Source organism: Camelus ferus, chromosome 13 (assembly GCF_009834535.1).
Source record: "Camelus ferus isolate YT-003-E chromosome 13, BCGSAC_Cfer_1.0, whole genome shotgun sequence".
In the NCBI taxonomy this organism is placed as follows: Eukaryota; Metazoa; Chordata; class Mammalia; order Artiodactyla; family Camelidae; genus Camelus; species Camelus ferus.
The window spans coordinates 25,290,867-25,310,086 of NC_045708.1; the positions used below are offsets into that span (position 1 = coordinate 25,290,867).

The 19,220-nt window shown below is 42.2% G+C and overlaps 1 protein-coding gene across 4 annotated transcripts in view; it reads left to right on the forward strand.

The window, feature by feature from the left end:
* The window catches only part of AGO1 (argonaute RISC component 1), a 35,183-nt gene extending 15,963 nt beyond the window's left edge, over positions 1-19,220 (forward strand). For 3 of the 4 annotated variants that reach the window (XM_032495915.1, XM_032495916.1, XM_032495918.1), the window contains 8 exons: positions 2,220-2,404; positions 7,734-7,893; positions 8,078-8,168; positions 9,258-9,452; positions 11,571-11,705; positions 12,319-12,420; positions 12,748-12,947; positions 13,185-19,220. In XM_032495915.1, the coding sequence (XP_032351806.1) occupies positions 2,220-2,404; positions 7,734-7,893; positions 8,078-8,168; positions 9,258-9,452; positions 11,571-11,705; positions 12,319-12,420; positions 12,748-12,947; positions 13,185-13,293 (1,177 nt within the window). In that variant the 3' untranslated portion in view covers positions 13,294-19,220. The remainder of the gene's footprint in view (positions 1-2,219; positions 2,405-7,733; positions 7,894-8,077; positions 8,169-9,257; positions 9,453-11,570; positions 11,706-12,318; positions 12,421-12,747; positions 12,948-13,184) is intronic. The other variant, XM_032495917.1, reaches the window with a different exon arrangement.

Below are 19,220 nucleotides of genomic sequence, written 5' to 3' on the forward strand. Positions count from 1 at the left end.
CTTCTCTCTGGATCTGTAGTAAGGTCAGTGCTCTCTGGGGCTGAGGAAGTTGGTAGAACTGACCACTTTGGGCAGTAGCGAGGGTAAAACAGATGTGTGCCCTGGTGGGTTCAGCTGGCCTTGGGGTTTTCATAAGAATTAGTTACAGCAGCACCTGATGAATGTGGGGACTCTGGTACCCCCTCTCCCCTCACAGATACACAACTACCTCTATCACAGTTAGAGTTTCTCTTAAATGAGATTTTAGCCCTATTTAGGTCAGGCTGCCCTTAGCCTTGGCCAAGCTTTGGAGGGCTGGCCCTTAGCGATATTAGAAAGGCTCCCAGCTCTGTGCCTTTTTGTCACCTTGTTGGTAGCTCAATTCTCAGTGTGCTTCTCTCTCATTCCCGCGTCCTTCCCCTATCCAGTTCTTTTGAGAAGCAGTTCATTGTTTTGGATATTTCTGGGTACAGAAATTGATAAACCTAGAATCTCAGTGTTGGAAGGAGTCAGTTCATCAGACAATCCCTTCTTGTAATGATCCCTAGAAGCAGGAGATAAAAATGTGACTTGTATACTTGGGTCAGTGATACCCAGTTGGATGGATGTATGGTTCTGGGCTAAAGATTAAGATTTGAAAGTTTTTGGCTATGGCAATGGATGAGATTGTCCAGGGAGAATGCGCAGTGAACACAGACTGAAAACAGAACTCAGAGAAATGAGAAAGGAAGTGGAGATAGTTCCTACATGTATATGAGGGAATGGGATCCAGAACATAGGAGAAGTCATCCTTTCCATTGAGACAGAAGGGGAAGAGATGAAGGTGGAAGTGGAGAAATTGGTAATTGGGGATGAATAAAGGGTCAACCCTGAGAATTTTTATTTTGGCTAATCAGACCCTGTTATCTCAGCTATGTCATTTTTAGGACAGGATTTTAAGACCTTCCCCATCCTAGACTTCTTTCAACACTTTGTAGCCCCCAGCACTGGACATAATATTCCAAGTGTGACCTGGTAATAGAGGATTGGAAATAACACTTTATTTGAAGTAGAGACCCACTTATTAATGGAATCTAGTAACATGTTGGCTTTTTTAGTAGCCATGTTGCAGTTGTATACAAAGCAGAGAAATGGAGGAAACACTATAGTCCATCAGAGCCCTGGCTCTTATTCATGTGAAATAATAGATTGTATTTTTTATTCTAGCTTTTATTTTGATTTTTTTTTCATTTTGAAAAGAATAATGTGGTAAACACCTGTGTATCCATCATCCAGAGTATTGTCATATTTATTTTATCCTTTTTAAAAAAGTAAATAAAATGTTACAGGTGAATTTAAGATTCCTTTATATCTTCCATCCTAGTTCCATTCCTCCCTTCTGATGCAGTCACTGTCATGAATTACTATAACCTTCCTCTCCAATTTATGTGTTTTATATGCCTATATGTATGTAAGTGATTTAAAATTTTGCACAACAGTATTGTATTTATCTTGTGTTTTTTCACTGAATAAGTGAGAAAACTTATTTTCACACTGCATAGGATTTTGAATCTATCATTGGTATTTATATGCTATGTAATAACATCCACTAAACAATTGCTTTTATTTTTTATTTATACATTGTTGCTTTTAATCTAAATGCAGGATTTTCACAAATTAAATTTCCTGCTGCTCCTTTTAGTCTGTCATTATATTTATGTAGCTTGATTTTTTTTTTAATCTACTGTATGTGTACTAGTTTTCCAACTTTGTCTTCCTTTCATAGGGTAAAGCTCTAAAGCGAAAAGAAGACGCTTGTTTAATAATTTGTTCTCAGGCTTCAAAGAACCAATGGAAGAGGAGGGAGCTCACTTTTACTGAGTATCTCCTGTGCTCTGATCACTGTTGGAACCTTATTTATTTTAATTTGAGCAAAGAGGCCTTCCATTTGGACACCTTCCTATTGCTGTGCACTTAGAGCATAGGAACCAGCTGCTTGAGTGGGACAAGGTGGAGGACTTTGAGAATTCCTGCAGGTCCCTTTTCTGGGCTCCCTCAGCTCTCTGCTTGTACCGTTGAACACTTAGCAAGCTCTCTATTGTCCTACTCAACTATAAATATGTTTTTTACATTAGATGTGATGATGTCTCATTATCTTAGAATGTGTCATAGTGCTAGATGCCTAGCGCTATGGAGACTTTTGGTCAGAGATATTAAAATGGGACTTACTGCCCCCTGTCATGACCATACTTGTGCTACAGGAACTTCACTGACCAGCTGCGGAAGATTTCCAAGGATGCAGGAATGCCTATCCAGGGCCAACCTTGCTTCTGCAAATACGCGCAGGGGGCAGACAGCGTGGAGCCCATGTTCCGGCATCTCAAGAACACCTACTCAGGGCTGCAGCTCATTATCGTCATCCTGCCAGGGAAGACGCCAGTGTATGGTACAGTTCTCTTGGGACAGTGATTACGATGATAAGTCTCTTCTTAGGGTAGCTCCCTGGAAGCTCCTAGGGATGACTCAATATGGATTCTTGGCTCTAGCCAGGGCTATTCCTTAATGTCAGTGTTCCTCTTATAGGAGAAATATCAGCCTATATGAGCCATTTAGTCATCCCACGTCCTGCTTACCTGCTCACACTCCCTCCCAGTAACATTTACTGGGATCTTCTGTGTGCTGGTCTTTATGCCAGGCTAAGCTTAGCCAGATACAGAGATGGGTCAGTTCACACTCCCATCCGTAGGAGTGCATTGTCCGTCAGGACAGAGTGCAGCACACTCAAACAGAATTTATAGTGGTTCTGTTGGTGTTCCATTACCTGAGAATGACTTGGACTTTCTGAAGTTTTCCCTGTCTTTTCCTTTCTTTTAAGAATGAGAATGACTATGTACATCTCTGACTCACTGCTTTTCTCTTAGTCTTGTCTCCCTCTCCACCTCTCCTGCTTCAAAGGAAGAGGTGTCCTTCCTCTTACCTTACTCAACCCATGTGTGCTCTTGTTTCTGTTCCATCCTGCTACCTTTGGGACGTCGTACCCTTTAACCCTCAAACATCTTCAGATTCCCCGTCCTAGAGCACATGGCCACAATCATGCCATCTCCTTTAGCTTTTGTCTTCCTATCTTCTTGTTTTTCTTCATCAAACTTTTTGAATGCGTTCTTTACATTTTCTAACCCCACTTCCTGACCAGTCACATAGCCTTTTTCATCTATCTTAGCTCTGCCATTCTCCTGAACATCTGCAGAGGGTCACCAGTGACCTTTCTCAGTTCTCCTCTTGACTTTTTGATATTTTCCCCTGTCTCTCCTTAATTGTTTTTGTCATTACCAGAAATGCTTGGTATTTTCCATATTTCTGTACTGTGCCCTCTCTGTGTTTTTATTCTAGTGAAATTCTCATCTATTTGTTGTTTCAGTCATCAACTATTGTTATTATATGTAATAATGTATAATTAAAATCTTGATTCACCCCTTGACCTCTCTGCAGCTCCCATCTGTCCCTTTGACCTAACCTTACAAGAGTTTATTGATCATTTATTATGTGTGAAAAAAAACACTGCTAGATCTTTGGTGAATAAAGTAGATGTGGTCTCTGCTATTGTAAAGTGTTTTGGTGAACCATCTCTTTAGTAGTTTGTCTTCTCTGTCTACCAATAAGCCCTTTTCTTTATTTCTCTCTTCAGTATTTGGCATCACAGTTGTTTCTGGGTACCTCCATCCAGACTTTAGAGGTGGTCTGTCTTCTCTTTGCTTTACCACTAATGCTGTTTTTAAAAAAAAAAACAAAACAATATTAAGATGATTCCCTGCTTTCCACGCACTCTTCTCAACTTAGTTCTGTCTTTTTTTTTTTAATTATTTTTTTTTTTTTGGTTGGGGGAGGTAATTAGGTTTATTTATTATTTATTTATTCTTAGAGGAGGCCCTGGGGATTGAACCCAGGGCCTCATGCATGCTAAACGTGTGCTCTGCCACTTGAGCTATACCCTCCCCCCTTAAATCTTTCTTGAATAGGTTACTGGATGAGACTTTGTGATTATACTCCCCCCAAAACCTTCATTGATCCACATTCACAAAAATAAAAGTTTTTTAGGGCCCTGATCTTAGTTTAACCTTTTCAACTCTATCTTCTACTGTTCCCTTTGCCACACATACAGGAAAGATCATTTGTTCTGGAGTTAGATAGAACTGGATTTTAATCCTGGCTATGCCAGTTTACTGGCTTAGGCAGATTACCAAACCTTTCTGAACCTCATAATTAATTACATAAAAAGCAGCATCTAACACAGTGCCTGTGACGTAGTAGATACCCGAAATGATGCTCATTCTTTGTCTATGCTTTCCAGACTCTGGTTTTGCTAATATCATTTGCCTTTGCCTAGAATACCTAATTCTAATCTAATATTCTTATCCTCTACCTTGCCCTTAAAATTCTCTCCATCTTTCAAGTCCTAGTTTAAATGTGCTTATTCCTGGAAGCTTTCTTTTGTCATCTCATCTAGTAGATGAACTTGTCTCTTTCTGGATTCCTCTAGAAATCTTATCAGGCTGCTGATCAGTTATTACCTAGCTTGATATTGTTTTGAGCATGGAGTAGATCTGATTCTGCTCTGAAACCTTCTTCCTTCTTCACATATATACCCAAGGTAGAGCCTTCCTCTGACGTGATACTCAGTACTTACGGAGGGAAGTTGTTTGACCTCCAATACATGTCTCTCTTAGGCCTTAAATTGAGGGCCCTTTTGAGGTTGAGAAAACAAGGATGCTTTTTAGGAGAACTGCCTTGAATAATTATCCATGTTTCTGGTTCCCTTCATAAAGGGAGAATATAGTGTTTTGGCTTGCCTGGGGAGTATAGCACAGCATGCTTGTGGAAGGCAGTGCTTACTCAGAGAATTTTCCCTTCCCTGAGCTCAGTCATGTTACACCTCTCTCTAGTCTCATACCTTGATTAGGACCTTGGGTTTCTTCCACTTACATGCTGTTCCTTTGATAATGAGGCCATCTGCCTAGAATTAAGTCTGCAGATAAGAGAAGTAAGATTCTTCTAAAAAATCCTTCACCTTCCTTCCTGGGGGCCAAATGATGGTCAAAGCGAGGTCCACTGTGGTAGCCCTGAGACTGCAGAAAAGCAGTGTCACATTTGCCCAGTTCTAATGTGGTACCATACTTCTTTCTGTCCTTTGTATTTTTAACTCCTTCATCTCCACTAAATTGATACTATCATCTTTTTTTAATATAAATTTTTTGCTGAAGTGTGATGTATATATAGAGATCTTATGTGTTCAGTTCAGTGAATTCTCACAAAGTGTCACAGCAGAGTAACTACTACCTAGTTCTGATAGTAAAACATTAACACAACCCCAGGATACCAATCACTACAATTCTCCGTCACTGGCAACCACTATTATTCTGGCTTCTAACACCATAAATTAATTTTGACTGTCTGAACTTTATATAAATGAAATCATATGTTATGTACTTTTTTTTTTTAACATCTGGCTTCTTTCACTAAACATGATGTTTGTGAGATTTATCCATGTTTATTTAGTTTTAGTTTATACCTGTCCTTTGAACATATATGTCCATTTCTATTGGATATCTATCTAGGAGAGATTTTTAAGTGTACGAATGTATACTTCCACCAGCATACCAGAGATCTGGATACTCCACATCCTTACCAAACTTGGTACTGTTTCCTTTCATTTTAGCCATTCTTATGGATGTTTAGTGACTTGCTGTGCTTTTGATTTCTCTGATGATTGGTAAAGTTGAGTCTCTTTTTATTCTTCTATTGTCTGTTTCACTAGCCTCTTTTGAAAAGTGCCTGCTCAGGTCTTCTCCTTTTTTTGTTGGCTTCAGTATCTTTTTCTTATTGATTTATAGATGTTCTTTATAATTCCTTTTTTATTTAATATTAGGTTTATAATATAATATCATATATATGTGATATATATGATATAATGTATATAATATATAATAAAATGTATTATAATATTAAATTTTATTTAATATTAGTGTATTAGACATGTCTTCTTTGCTCCTGGCTTGCCTTTTTATTTTTGTAATAGGTTCTTTTGTTGAACAGAAATTTTAAATTTTAATTTAGTCCAATTTATCAATATTCTTCACTTGTGGCTAGTACTTTCTGAGGCCTGTTTAAGAAACCCCAAGGTCATGAAGGTACTAGTCTGTGGGGGGTTTTTTACTTTTATTTTTTAACCTTTCACATTTAGAACTAGTCCGTCTCTGCCAGAAACTCTGTTGCTTTCTGTGTCCCCTGGCAGTGGTTCCATTGTTAGTGCAAAGCCTGGAATCTCAGCCTCTTGCCCACACCTAGAGTCAGCAGATGTACCCAGGGTAAAGGCAGCTGCAGAAGGTGGCTCACCTCTGTGAGATTTTCTCCCTCTCGGGAGTGTTAGCTCTTCCATTTCTTGTTGTCTTGGCACCTCTCTGCTGTCTTCAAAAAGATGTTTATATTTTATCTGGCTTTTCTGAATGTTCTCTTTAGAGACACTGGTTTGCCACTATCTCTTGGATATGGAAATGATCCCTTTAACTTTTTAAACATGTTCAAGCCTTGTCCATTAAAAATATATCAAACCCTTCATTGATCCTATATCTCCTCCTTGGTACTTTATAGCACCAAAATAGTTTTTACCTCTATACATTAATTTTTGCCTTACTGTCACTAAATCCAAAAGACATTTCTGATCTTCATTTTTCCTATCTCAGCAGCATTTGAGTTGGTTGAACACTTGCTCCTTTTTGAAACACTCTCTTTCTTCCCTTGGCATTCGTGATAAAACACTGTCTTAATCTTCCTCTTAGTTCTTTGAATTTTTGTCCTTTGCAGACTCATCTTCCTGTTCTGCAATTATTGTGAGTTCTTCAAGATCCAAATCTAAGCCCTCTTTTTCTTTCACTCTGTTCTCTTCCTTGATGATTTCAAAGATCGTGTCTTCAGTTACTACCTGTACCTAAGTATCTCATAAATTTGTATCTCTATTTTACACTGCTCTTGAACTTCCAACTACTGTACTCAGTTGCCTTGTTGATATCCTCACTGGGTTGACCAAAAAGCGCTTCAAACTCAAGATGTCTCAAAAAGAACTTATGATCTATCTATTCAATTACAAAAGCTAGAAACTCATAAGTTGTCCATAAAAATTATTTTCCCTTACTCCCGTATATAGTCTCCAAGTCTCTTAAATATCTCTTGAATCTATTTATTTCCATCTTAAAAACTATCTTCTTAGTATAAGTTACCCTCCTTTCTTCCCTAGATCAATCTAATGACCACATTCTTTCTCTCACACCGTGGTTCATTTACTCTCCTGCATAGTTACTTTGGTCTTTCAGTTTCTCAAACATATGTTGCTGTCTCCTATCAGAGTGTGTTTTTGCATGCTGTTCCCTCTGCCTGGAATGCTGTCTCCCATACTCCCCCATAGTCCCCTTCCCTTCTAAGTTCTTTTCTACCTTCAGATTTCAATTTAGTCAGTACTTACTCAAGAATCCTTTCCTGACTAGGTTATTACCGCACATTATATACTCTTAAAGCACCATGAGGTTTTCTCTTGTAGCATTTATCATTGTTGTACTTTTCGTGATTTTTAAAATTAGTCACTAGATAGTAAGCACTAGAAAAGTAGTGACCCTGTGTGTTTCTGGTGACCATGTGTTTCCTAGCACCGTGTATACTTCTGGCATCTAGTAGGCATTCAGTAAATATTTGTTGAATGCACTAATCAGTTCTCTCCCTGCTCATAGCTGAAGTGAAACGTGTTGGAGATACACTGTTGGGAATGGCTACACAGTGTGTGCAAGTGAAGAATGTGGTCAAGACCTCACCTCAGACTCTGTCCAACCTCTGCCTGAAGATCAATGTCAAACTTGGTGGCATTAACAACATCCTAGTCCCACACCAGCGGTATGAACTCTATTGCCCACTTGCCCTTGTCAAACAAGGTACTATACTGGGGATTGATGAAAAGAGAGGACCCTGTCTGGGCAGAGTGAATCAGACAAAGGGAGAGAAAACCAAAGTGGGTGCTGGATGGTGCCAGGAAGAAAAGACCCAACTCCTCACCATTTGTTTTCTGTCCCTTGCTTAGCTCTGCCGTCTTTCAACAGCCAGTGATATTCCTGGGAGCAGATGTTACACACCCCCCGGCAGGGGATGGGAAAAAGCCTTCGATCACAGCAGTGAGTGATACTCTCCAACTTCCTCATAAAGTTCTCTTAGCTCTGAGTTCCTAACATTACACATGATTTCCTTCCTTCAGCTTTGATGCTTGACCCTTCATGAGATCTTTTTATTTCAGCTGATCATCCCCATTAACCACTCCCTTGGTATCTTAATAAAACTAATTCTGTATGGTGTCGTCTTTTCAGAGACAGCTGTGAGGGTGTAGGTTTTGGCTAGAGACTTGGTCTCGTTTCCATCACTTCTGCTTTGTGTTCCAGTTTCCCTCTCTCTGTGTCCACTTTTGGGATATGAGAACAACTATATCCTTCTTCAAAATCCCTCTTAAGGGAGTTACTTAGTTGCTAGGATTGTCCTTTACTCGTCCCCATTCCTACCCCTAATCCACCTAGTAGATTAAATATCTCTCCAGTCCGTCTCCTGATTTCTGTTCCCCTGTCTCATAGGGGCTTCTGAATTACTAAAGGGACCATGTCTCTTTTTCCACTTCTCTTTCCTCAACCCTCACATTTCTCTAAGCAGACTGGGCTTATTTCAGTGAATGCAGGGGGACCCTATGCTATGCTTATCTCTGTTTTCGTTGTGGGCATCCATCCTAGGCTCTGGCCACCGTCCCCTTAGGAAATGATGTTATTCTCACCACTCACAGGAACACTTCTCACTATGGTTCCTGGGGTTAGCAGTTGAATTGAAAAAAAAAAAAATCAAACAAACGTATTTGTATGCAGTCACTCTTAGAGCTAGTAGTGCCAAATCTTCACATACCCCTCTACAAGGGACAGGGAAATCAAACTTACCAAGTATGTACTGTGGGTTAGGCCCTGTGCACCATGCCTTATTTGTGCTGCAACAGCACTGCAAGCAGGTAGTATTACTGTCTCCATTTGAGAAGAGGAACAAGATTGGACGGATTACATAACTTACACATGTGTGACAGAACAAAGATTGAAACCAGGGCTCTTTGAATCCAGAAACCTACTCATTTGATTGCATAGTTTTCTTGCTAAGAAGCCTTTCCCAAACCCACAGCCTGACAGTGTTGGGAGGGTGGAGGTTCTGGGAGCTGAACCTGCCTCTTTGATTATCAGGTGGTAGGCAGTATGGATGCCCATCCCAGCCGTTACTGTGCTACTGTGCGAGTGCAGCGACCACGGCAGGAGATCATTGAAGACTTATCCTACATGGTACGTGAGCTGCTTATCCAGTTCTACAAGTCCACCCGCTTCAAGCCTACCCGCATCATTTTCTACCGAGATGGTGTTCCTGAAGGCCAGCTCCCCCAGGTAGGGCTCACAGTAGGTTAGAAAACCTTTACATTGAGGCAGTGGGGCCTAATGGTAGCAGAGGATACTGCTGCCTTTTCTAAGCTAAGTTGTATCACAGAGATACAACTGAGAGGTGGTGTGTACAATCACCAACAGACCATTCTTATAATAGAAGACCCTCAGTACCTAGTTACTAGTTGGTTCATGTTGAAGACTGATTCTTTAGACCAGTGGTTCTCAAACTTTAGCATCCATCAGAATTTTCTGGAGGGCTTTTTAAAATAGCCTGCAGGGCCCTACCCTTAGAATTTCTGATTCATTGAGTCTAGAATGGGGCCCTAGAATTTGTAGTTCTGACAAGTTCTCAGGTGATGCTGCTGGTCTGGAGGCCACACTTTGAGAACCACTGCTGTTGATCTTGCTTTACAAGGTTCCTGCTATTCTTCCTCCCTGTTCAGCCTTCATATTCTGTTGTTTAGACTAGTGTACTGAACTGATCTCCTTGAGTACCGTTTAATAAACAGTACTGTAACTACCATTTACTGGGTACCTCGTTTGTGCATAAGCTGTGCTAAGCACTTTGCATGTGTTCTTTTTAATACTTACAGTAGCCTTATGAAATAATTATTATTACTCCATTTGATGCATGAGGAAACTGAAGCTTGAAAATGTTAAATGATTTCTTCAGTGTCACCCAAGCTAGTACTAAGTGGTAGAACTGGGATTCAGACAAATTGGTCCGATTCCAAGATTTATGCTCTTAACCATTATGCTCAATTTTCTCCAAGTCATCCAGTGTTTCCTAAAATACCAGGTAAATTTATCATATCACTTCACTGTTCAGAAATGTCTAGTGGCTTCACATGGCCTGGGGTTAAAATTCAAGCTGTTCAGCAAAGCAATCAGCAGTTATTAAGCCCCTACTAGGATTTTTATGCTTTTACTTATTTGTTTTAGTCTTCACAACAGCTTTGTGAGGCTGATCTTACTAGTAACTTTAGAAAATGAGACTTAAAGAGGTTAAGTAACTTGCTCAAGGTAATATACTCCATAAAGCCTGGATTTAAACCTAGTTCTAATTGATTCCAAATTCTGTTTACTCCTGCCATACAGTTTTGACTCCCTATATCTGACATCCAAGGCCACAATGCAACTACTGCCTATGGCTTTTCACCTGTGGCTTTTTGCGGTTTTTCACCTGTGCTTTTTTTTTTTTTACTGCTTTTTTTGTAGTACTGAATTTATCTATTCCCTCTATACCCATTCCTGAACTATGTGTCTACTCTACTGTGGTGGTCTAAACCTACGTGTTCTTAGAACTCATGGGGAACTCTCGTTTTCCTCTTGATCCTGAAATTGACCTTTGGGCATTGCGACTTCTCTGTGAACCTTCGTTCTGTGTCTTGATGTTAGGTCTCATTATGCAGAGGAACCAGGTGAGTTCTCTTTGCTGATGCTAAGCCTCCAAGCCAAGGCTTTATAGGAAAATATCAGGTGAACCGAGTACAGGTATACCTGTTTTTATTGTACTTCACTTTACTGTGCTTCGCAAATACTGAATTTTTTACAAATTGAAGGTTTGTGACAACCCTGCATCAAGCAAGTTTATCAGTACCATTTTTTCAACAGCAGTTGCTCACTTCACGTCTCTTTGTCACATTTTGGTAGTTCTCGCAATATTTCAAACTTCTATTATTACTATATTTATTATGGTGATCAGTGATCTTTGATATTATTACTATGACTCAATGAAGGCTCAGATGGTGGTTAGCATTTTTTAGCCATAAAGTATTTTTAAATTAAGGTATGTACATTGTTTTTTAGACATAATGCTGTTGCACACTTTAAATAAACTATAATATATTGTAAACATAGCTTTTGTATGCACTGGGAAACCAAAAAATTCATGTGACTTACTTTATTGTAGTGGTCTGGAACTGAGCCCACAGTATCTCCAAGCTATGTCTATATAAGGCTGATTTGGGCAGGAAGGGGTCTTATCGTCTCTAATGGTTGGTATCAGCTTATTAAGGGAGACTGAACAAAAAGCCTTATTACAAGTGGCAAACCCTTAGTTCAGAAAGTTGTGTGAACTCAAGAGGAGCTGTATGTCTCTTTGCCTCACCCTGTGCCTAGATCCTCCACTATGAGCTGCTGGCCATTCGTGATGCCTGCATCAAACTGGAAAAGGACTACCAGCCCGGGATCACTTATATTGTGGTTCAGAAACGCCATCACACCCGCCTTTTTTGTGCTGACAAGAATGAGCGAGTGAGTGAGGGATTGAGGAAGCCACCTATACCCCTCATCTTGTCTCCCTTCTCTCAATATGGAAGAAACTGTTGAAATAAAATCTGGGAAGTTAGTCCTTCGCCTGTCCATCGTCCCTGGCCCCTTTCTTCCCCCAGCTCTTGTGGCCTTTCCTCTACCACTGCCTTCCTTTTGTTTCCTCCTTCTCCCCTCCTTCCCTTATACTTCATCTCCCTCCTCCTAGCTCCCTGGCCTATAGACCCTATATATAGAGCAGCTCCCAGAGAAGGGAAAGGGAACTACCATTTATTGAACTTCTTCTATGTGCCAGACACTGTACAAGGCGTCTTCCTCACAGCAGCCCTGTGAGGTAGGTACTGTTATTATCTCCAGTTTAACCTCAGAAAGGTTAAATGACTTGATAAGGTCACACAGCTAGGAAATGGTGAAAGCAGCACTTAAACACAGGTCTGTGTGACTTTAGAAGCCCATTATTTCAAGATGTAGTACCCTCTGGGAACAGCAACTTCCACTTTACTCTTGGGGTTCTGGTGGAATCAGATTAGAATTGAGTTGGGGCCCTAGTTAGGGCCAGGCAGGTCTTGGGATCTTGGTTGTCTTTGTCTCTATACAGATTGGGAAGAGTGGTAACATCCCAGCTGGGACCACTGTGGACACCAACATCACCCACCCATTTGAGTTTGACTTCTATCTGTGCAGCCACGCAGGCATCCAGGTAGCTGGGCTATGTCCTCGGGTTTCTGGTGGGTCAAAGATTAGTTGATCATCCCCACAACCTCTAGAATGTATCAGTCATTACCGAGTGGCATTCAGATCAGGATTATTCTCTCACTAAAACCTTGGTGCACTTGAACAGAAGTGCAGTTTGAATGTCTTAGTCAGGTTTGCCATAAAATGAGTGCTTTATGACATAGGTAACTGTGTCTGCCTGGTTCATGGGTGGGTCTTCCAACACAGCTGTGCCCTTCACAATGATCCTGTTCCTTATCATCATCCATCCCCTCTGCCCAACATGGGGCCGCTCACCTTCCTATCTTCCCAGGGCACCAGCCGACCATCCCATTACTATGTCCTTTGGGATGACAACCGTTTCACAGCGGATGAGCTCCAGATCTTGACGTACCAGCTGTGCCACACTTACGTACGATGCACACGCTCCGTCTCAATCCCAGCACCCGCCTACTATGCTCGCTTGGTGGCTTTCCGGGCACGATACCACCTAGTGGACAAGGAGCATGACAGGTGAGGCCTGGGATCAGGCTTCCTTTTTGCTTCAGCCTCTGGTACCAGACCCTCTCAACTTTCCCTAGGTAGGAGGAAATGAGTGTTGTCCAATTTGGTGTCCTTGGGCTTGTCTGCCCAAGTCTGGGTTGGGGTTTTCTCTTAAGTTAATATGGGAATTGGCACTGTAGGGGTGGGGGGAGGGATTAGTAGCAGCTCAGTTCACCAGGAAGGACTTACTTCATTTTTCCTTTTCAGTGGAGAAGGGAGCCACATATCGGGGCAGAGCAATGGGCGGGATCCCCAGGCCCTGGCCAAAGCCGTGCAGGTTCACCAGGATACTCTGCGCACCATGTACTTCGCTTGAAGGCAGAACGCTGTTACCTCACTGGATAGAAGAAAGCTTTCCAAGCCCCAAGAGCTGTGCTGCCCAAATCCAGAGGAAGCAGGGAGGAGGGAGGTGGGGTAGGAAGAAATGCAGAAGGCCTTGTTTCCTTCTACAGAGTGGATGAAAGAGTGGGGAACAGGGCCAGTAAGCCAGACCACCAGCCAGAAATCTCTGATATTCACCTCATGTCCTCCACCCCTCACCCCATCTTGTCACATCTGGCCCTGACCCCACTGGACCAAGACGGGCAGCATCGGTGCCCACCATACACACAGGTGTCTCATGTGACTCACAGTGCTAAAGACTCATGCCTGACAGCTTGGTAAGGTCGGCTCTGCAGCCCTGCGGACAAAAGCTGGTAGGTTTGGGTTTGATACTTTAGATGGGAAAGTGAGGGGCTTGAGAAAGTGGGTGGGAGGAGGGAAGAATATTTTAGGAGCCTTAATCAGAAAAGGTCTAGATTTGTTTAAGAAGAAAAACGAAACCAGACCCAGATCAATATTTTAGGATACTAGATGTTTTAATTGGTTGATAATCCAGTTTGTAGGAAGATTTTTAATGCTAATGGTTTTGGTTGCTCCTCCCCCAGCTATCACTCCCCTTTCCTTATTCCTCTCTTTCCACCTTTTCTACCCCGCCTTACACCTCCTCCCTGTCAGACAACCAGCCCCTAGTAAGACTTAAGGCACTATGGCACTTAGCTCCGAAGTGACATGACCCTGTCTTCCTTCCGCCTGCTGGTGGGTAACCAGTGCCTTCCCTGTAACGGTAATGCTGCAGAACTGCAACCTTTTGTACCTTTTGGGTGGGGGACGGGGAGGGGTGGGAGAGGAGGTAGGTGGGGATGAAATACCCCTAACCCAACAAGCCTCCAGCCAGAGCGCCAGCTATTTTGCATTTGAAGGAATTGACTTCCATATTCATTGAGCTTTTTAAAAGATCACGACCTCAAGATGGTTAAAATCCATTGACATTTGCACTTTCAGACCTGACAAGTCTCAGAGCTGCTGAGATGACTGGCCCCTGGCCTTTCCACTTATGTCTCCTTTCTTCCTGTCTCCCATTCCTGGGTCTGGAGTTACTTTCATAGCATTTCTCACTCTTGGTTTCTTTTTTTCCCTGATGGTCAAGTCTCTTTACGTTTCAATATTTCTTAACTGGGGTGTCTTATAACAAACGATCCTTAGGTCTAAAATAAGAAAAAAGCAAAAACTAAATGTTATTTTTATACCATAACTTGAGTCTATTGCCAAAATCTGGAAATCCCTCCCATGCCCAATGAGTTTACATCCCAGAAACATTGAGCCATCAGAAGGAACTATGTACCTGACTTGTTCTTTGGCCTGGCTAGTTAGGGGGTGGTTATCTCCCCAGGGTGGGGCTCAGGCTCCACCCTTCCTCTGTGCAGATAATATCTTTTTCTTGCTACAGGCTCCCTCTTCTGCACTGCCCTGCACTCTTTCCTGCAAATGCATCTTCCCTTCCTCTGGACTGTTTTCTGACACTTTGGCTCATCCCAGATTTCAGCGTGTCCTGTGGATAGGCTGGGGATTTTGCTGCTCCCTATTGCTTCTGTTTACACAAATGAATTTTTCCTGGTTTCCCACTAGGGCATGTGAGTGGGTAGCATGGGCTTTTTTTTTTTTTTTTTTTTTTTCCCATCTCCCTGGATAGAGATGGGATTTGGCTGTCTTGCAGAACTGGAAAAGTAGGGGGTTCTAGCTTGGTGCCTGTGACCTTGAAGCAAGGCTCCCTCTTTCCTTGACTGTTCATTTTTTTCCTGTCCCACTGTTTGGGATGAGGAGTTCAGCTTCAGTGTGGAAATTCCTCTTTTTGAGGAACCTGGGCTTGGATTTGCCCTAATCTGGTGATGAAGCCATGACACTTTAGACCTAGCTTGTGCTCAGAGGCCAGCCAGAGGAAGGTCGGTCTGAATACGGGCCTGTGCAGTTAGAGCTACCATTTCCCCTCCCCAGCAGCCCTTGTACAGACCCAGATTTGCTATGCAAAACAGTCTATCCCAGGTTCTTTTCTGGTTGGCTACTTCATTCAGCAACTTCACAAAACGTAGCACAAACATTGATTATGGAGAAGGCATCAGGACTGTTGAGTAACTCCTCCTTTACTTCTTTCATACTGGCTTGGGATGCCCCATGGGCACAGCCCAGCTGAAGAACAGAATGGAGGGCTCTGGGAGGAGGCAGCTCACTGGAGAGCCTACATTCCTTACACAAGTGCCTAAAGAGAGTGATGCCAACACTCCATCTGCCCTGTCCATCGCCTTCATACACTGTCTACTTCGTGTTCAATCACCCTTTGGGGAGGGGAGCTCTCTTGGGACAGTGGGCTCTGCATGTTCTCTTCTTGGGTGTGTTTTGGGGCTGGGATCAGGGCAGCATTCCTGGAGGATCCAGTCATTCACCAGCATTTGCAAATATCCATTGGGAGCTGGTGGTAGCCACCTACTCTCAGCAACGAGTTTGTGTTCTCTCCTTTTTCTCTCTTTGCCTCACTCTCTCCAGTTGGGTTTTGAACTGGGGCTTGAAATGCGTATTTTAGCCCTTTGGCATTGTATATGCCATTTAGGAAATAAAAGCAAGAGAAACAGCTTGGGCAATGGCAAGAAAATGACTTCTTGCTGTGATTTTCTTTCTTTTCTTTTCTTCTTCTGCTTCTTTTTTTTAATCTTTGAGACTTGAAAAATGACCTTGAGGATTATTCTTGTTTGAAAGGTGGTGCATGCAGATTGAGCAGTGGTGTTGGCAGCAAGCTTTTGCTTTCTGGGATTTGGTTAAAGTGGTGCGTCTTACTTAAGCTTTGAGAAAGCGCTGGGGGGACCCCAGCCTCATCCTCTTAAACAGGTCTCTTCTCCCTTTCTTTCACTTTTTTGCCTTCCTTTTCCCTTTCTCTCTTCCTCTGATCTCTTTTAATTTTTTATTTTATTTATTTTTTGTTGTTGTTCACTCAGCTTGCTGGCTGGCCTGTCTGCCTATGTGATAATGAATTCTCTGCATGGCTACAATGATTCCACTGTTAGCTGGCAAGGTCAGGCTTAGCTCCTTGGCTGTAGGAGACCAAGAATCTGTTTCCCAGGCCCAGTGATGTCCACCCTGGGCTATACTGCCCTCCAACTTACACGAGGGCATTAGCAGAAGGCCTGTCCAACTAGCATGATATCAGGAGGGCTTCTGGCAACTTCCACACTTGTCCACTCTTTGGAGTTGGTTTCTCTCATTGCTTTTTCTAGATCTGGTTTCATTTCTCTCTACTTGGGGCCTCCCTTTTCTGAGGATGTCCTAGAGTTGAGCTACTTGGTCATCCGGAGTTGGAGGGTTAGGAGATGGACATAGGGGGAGAAGAGAGTGATAGGAAGAAAATGGAGAGAGTGTGGCTTAAATGTGGGAAAGGAGGGCACCGATCTTATTGATCACTTTTCCAGTCTAGCCTGACTCATTGGGGGTTGAGGTGCTACTGCTAGCCACTGGGGATAATCCTGGGGCTGTTGTTCCTGGGAACTTAGGCTTAGAATAATGCTGAAGAAGAAGGTACCTAAAAGTATGACACCTCCCTTAAAAGTTCCTGGTTCTTTCCTATTCAGTAGCTCCTCTCTGGCCTCCTCTTTGGCTAAGCAATGATGTTGTTGGATAGTTTTCTTTTTCTTGTCCAGAATTCTGTAAATGAGGCTAGCAAGATGGACAGCCAAGGGGACACTTTGACTTCTTAGCTGGCCCAGGGGATATCTGCAAGGCTGACTGGACAATGTTTTTAGACTTGGCATCATGTGTAATAATAAAGAAGGATGAAAGTTCCTTCCCCTTCAGGGTAGAAAGTCATCTCAAACTAAAATGATGTTTTGGAAACTACATTGGGGGAAGTTATTTTTACTTATATTTACTGGGCCTAGGCCAATCCAGGATGGTAGCTGGGATGCCTTCCTTCTTAAAGTCTGATCATGGCAGGGTTTTGCAGGGCACTGTTTCCTCTTTGGCCTTCTAAGCAGACTGGGGAGAAGGGATTCTCTGGTTTTCTCTCCCTCCCTCCCCCCACCATTTATTAGGACTTACCTTCTCCCTGGGCAGGGAGAGAGGCTAGGTTGGTGCTCTCCCCTTACTCTACTCCTTAGAACCTCTGGCTGCTGTTTGGGAGCCCAAGAAAGGGGATGGAGGGAATGGGCTCAAAAGAAAAGAAAAGAAAACAAAACAAAACAGAATAATGTGGGGAAGGCAGATTTCCTTCTTTAAAAAGGAACATAGGAAACCCTCCAAGGATTGTGCAAGTAAAGACAATGTGTCGAATGCACTGAGTCCCCTGGTGTAGTAGCAATAAGGAAAAATGAAATGACTTTCCTGTGCACACAGTCCAGCCTGATTGGTGTGTGATGTTGCACTTAGCAGCCATCTGGTGGGCATGTGTGACTACTCTGGGTTTCACTTTAGTTTCTAAACTTTTTATCCCTCTCAAGTCCAGCATGGATGGGGAAATGTTCCTTGAACCCCACAGCTGTGTACTTGTTTGCATTTGTTTCCCCTTGAGACTTGTGTTTGTGTCCTGCTTTGAGCTGTACCTTGTCCAGTCCATTGTAAAATTATCCCAGCAGCTGTAATGTACAGTTCCTTCTGAAGCAAGCAGCAGCAGCACAATTCTGTGTTTTATAAAGACAACAGTGGCTTCTATTTCTAAAGTGCGGTCTCTCTCCTTTTTTTCTTAGCAAAGAAAATTCTTGGGATGAATTATATCTCTGATAGGTTTTAGATTAGAATAATAGATTGTTACAAGAGCAGAACCATCACTTACTAAAAGGAGGACAGTGGGTAAATCAAATTCCAGAGTGTTGAAACTGCAGATCATATGTAATCGTATTTCATAGGGCCTCTACTTATTCTTCATTCAACAAACATGCAAAGCACTGTATCCCACAGTATTGTGGGGGAGTAGGCAGGCACAATTCAAAAATGAGGACAACAGCTCCTTAAGGAGCTTAAAATGTTTGGTGGGGGATGTGAGTGGTCAAGTGGTTCCCAGGTACCATTTAGAGAGAGAGATTGAGGGACTGAACAAGCTGTAAGTCAATAGCAATGAAATAGCAAAGGGCAGACTTGATAGATGCTCAGGAGATAGACTTAATTGGACTCAGTGAATGATGGAACGGGAAGAGAGGAGTAGAGGCTAATGCTCACTCTGCTTGAGCAAGTAAGTATATTGGGACAGTCCTCTAGCCAAGATTGGGGGAAAGGGGAGGCAATAGAAGGAAGGTGGTGACTTTTGCGAAGAAATACAATTAACCTTGTATAGACTCAACTTTCAGGTTCCCAAGGGGCAACAAGGTTAAGGTTTCCAGTAAACACAATGTTCTGGTGCTCAGGGAAGACTACAAAACTGCAGTTATAGACATGGGATTCACATTCATATAAATGGTAGCTAAAGCCATAGGAGTGAACAAGTTGGCTTAGAAAATGAGTAGAGCATGAGAAACCTAGTGTACAACTCTAGGAAACACAGTTTAAGGGATGAGGAGAGGAAGCAGAATGGAAAATGACTGTCAGATCACTGGTAAATACCTTGTATATTTTTGCTTGATTTAATGAGGTGGGAGATTAGTCAAGAGAGTAGAATAGGATTCAAGAAAAATGTTATTAACATCATGACAACTGATTTTCACCGTGAAAACTGAAAAGAGGGTATTTTTCTACTTAGTTTACCGTCCTCCACCCCGTCTTCTTTGGGATCTTGTAACTATTGGTCATTCTCCAATATTTCTTAAAAATGAACATTGGAAAAACCTAACTTAAATAAGGTTAAGACTGGGACTTCCAAGTTGTTCACCACCACCTCCACCTCCAGCTTCCTTCTATCCTCAGGAGATACTTGTAAAAGAATAAAATAAACAAACCTAATTTTGTTCCTAA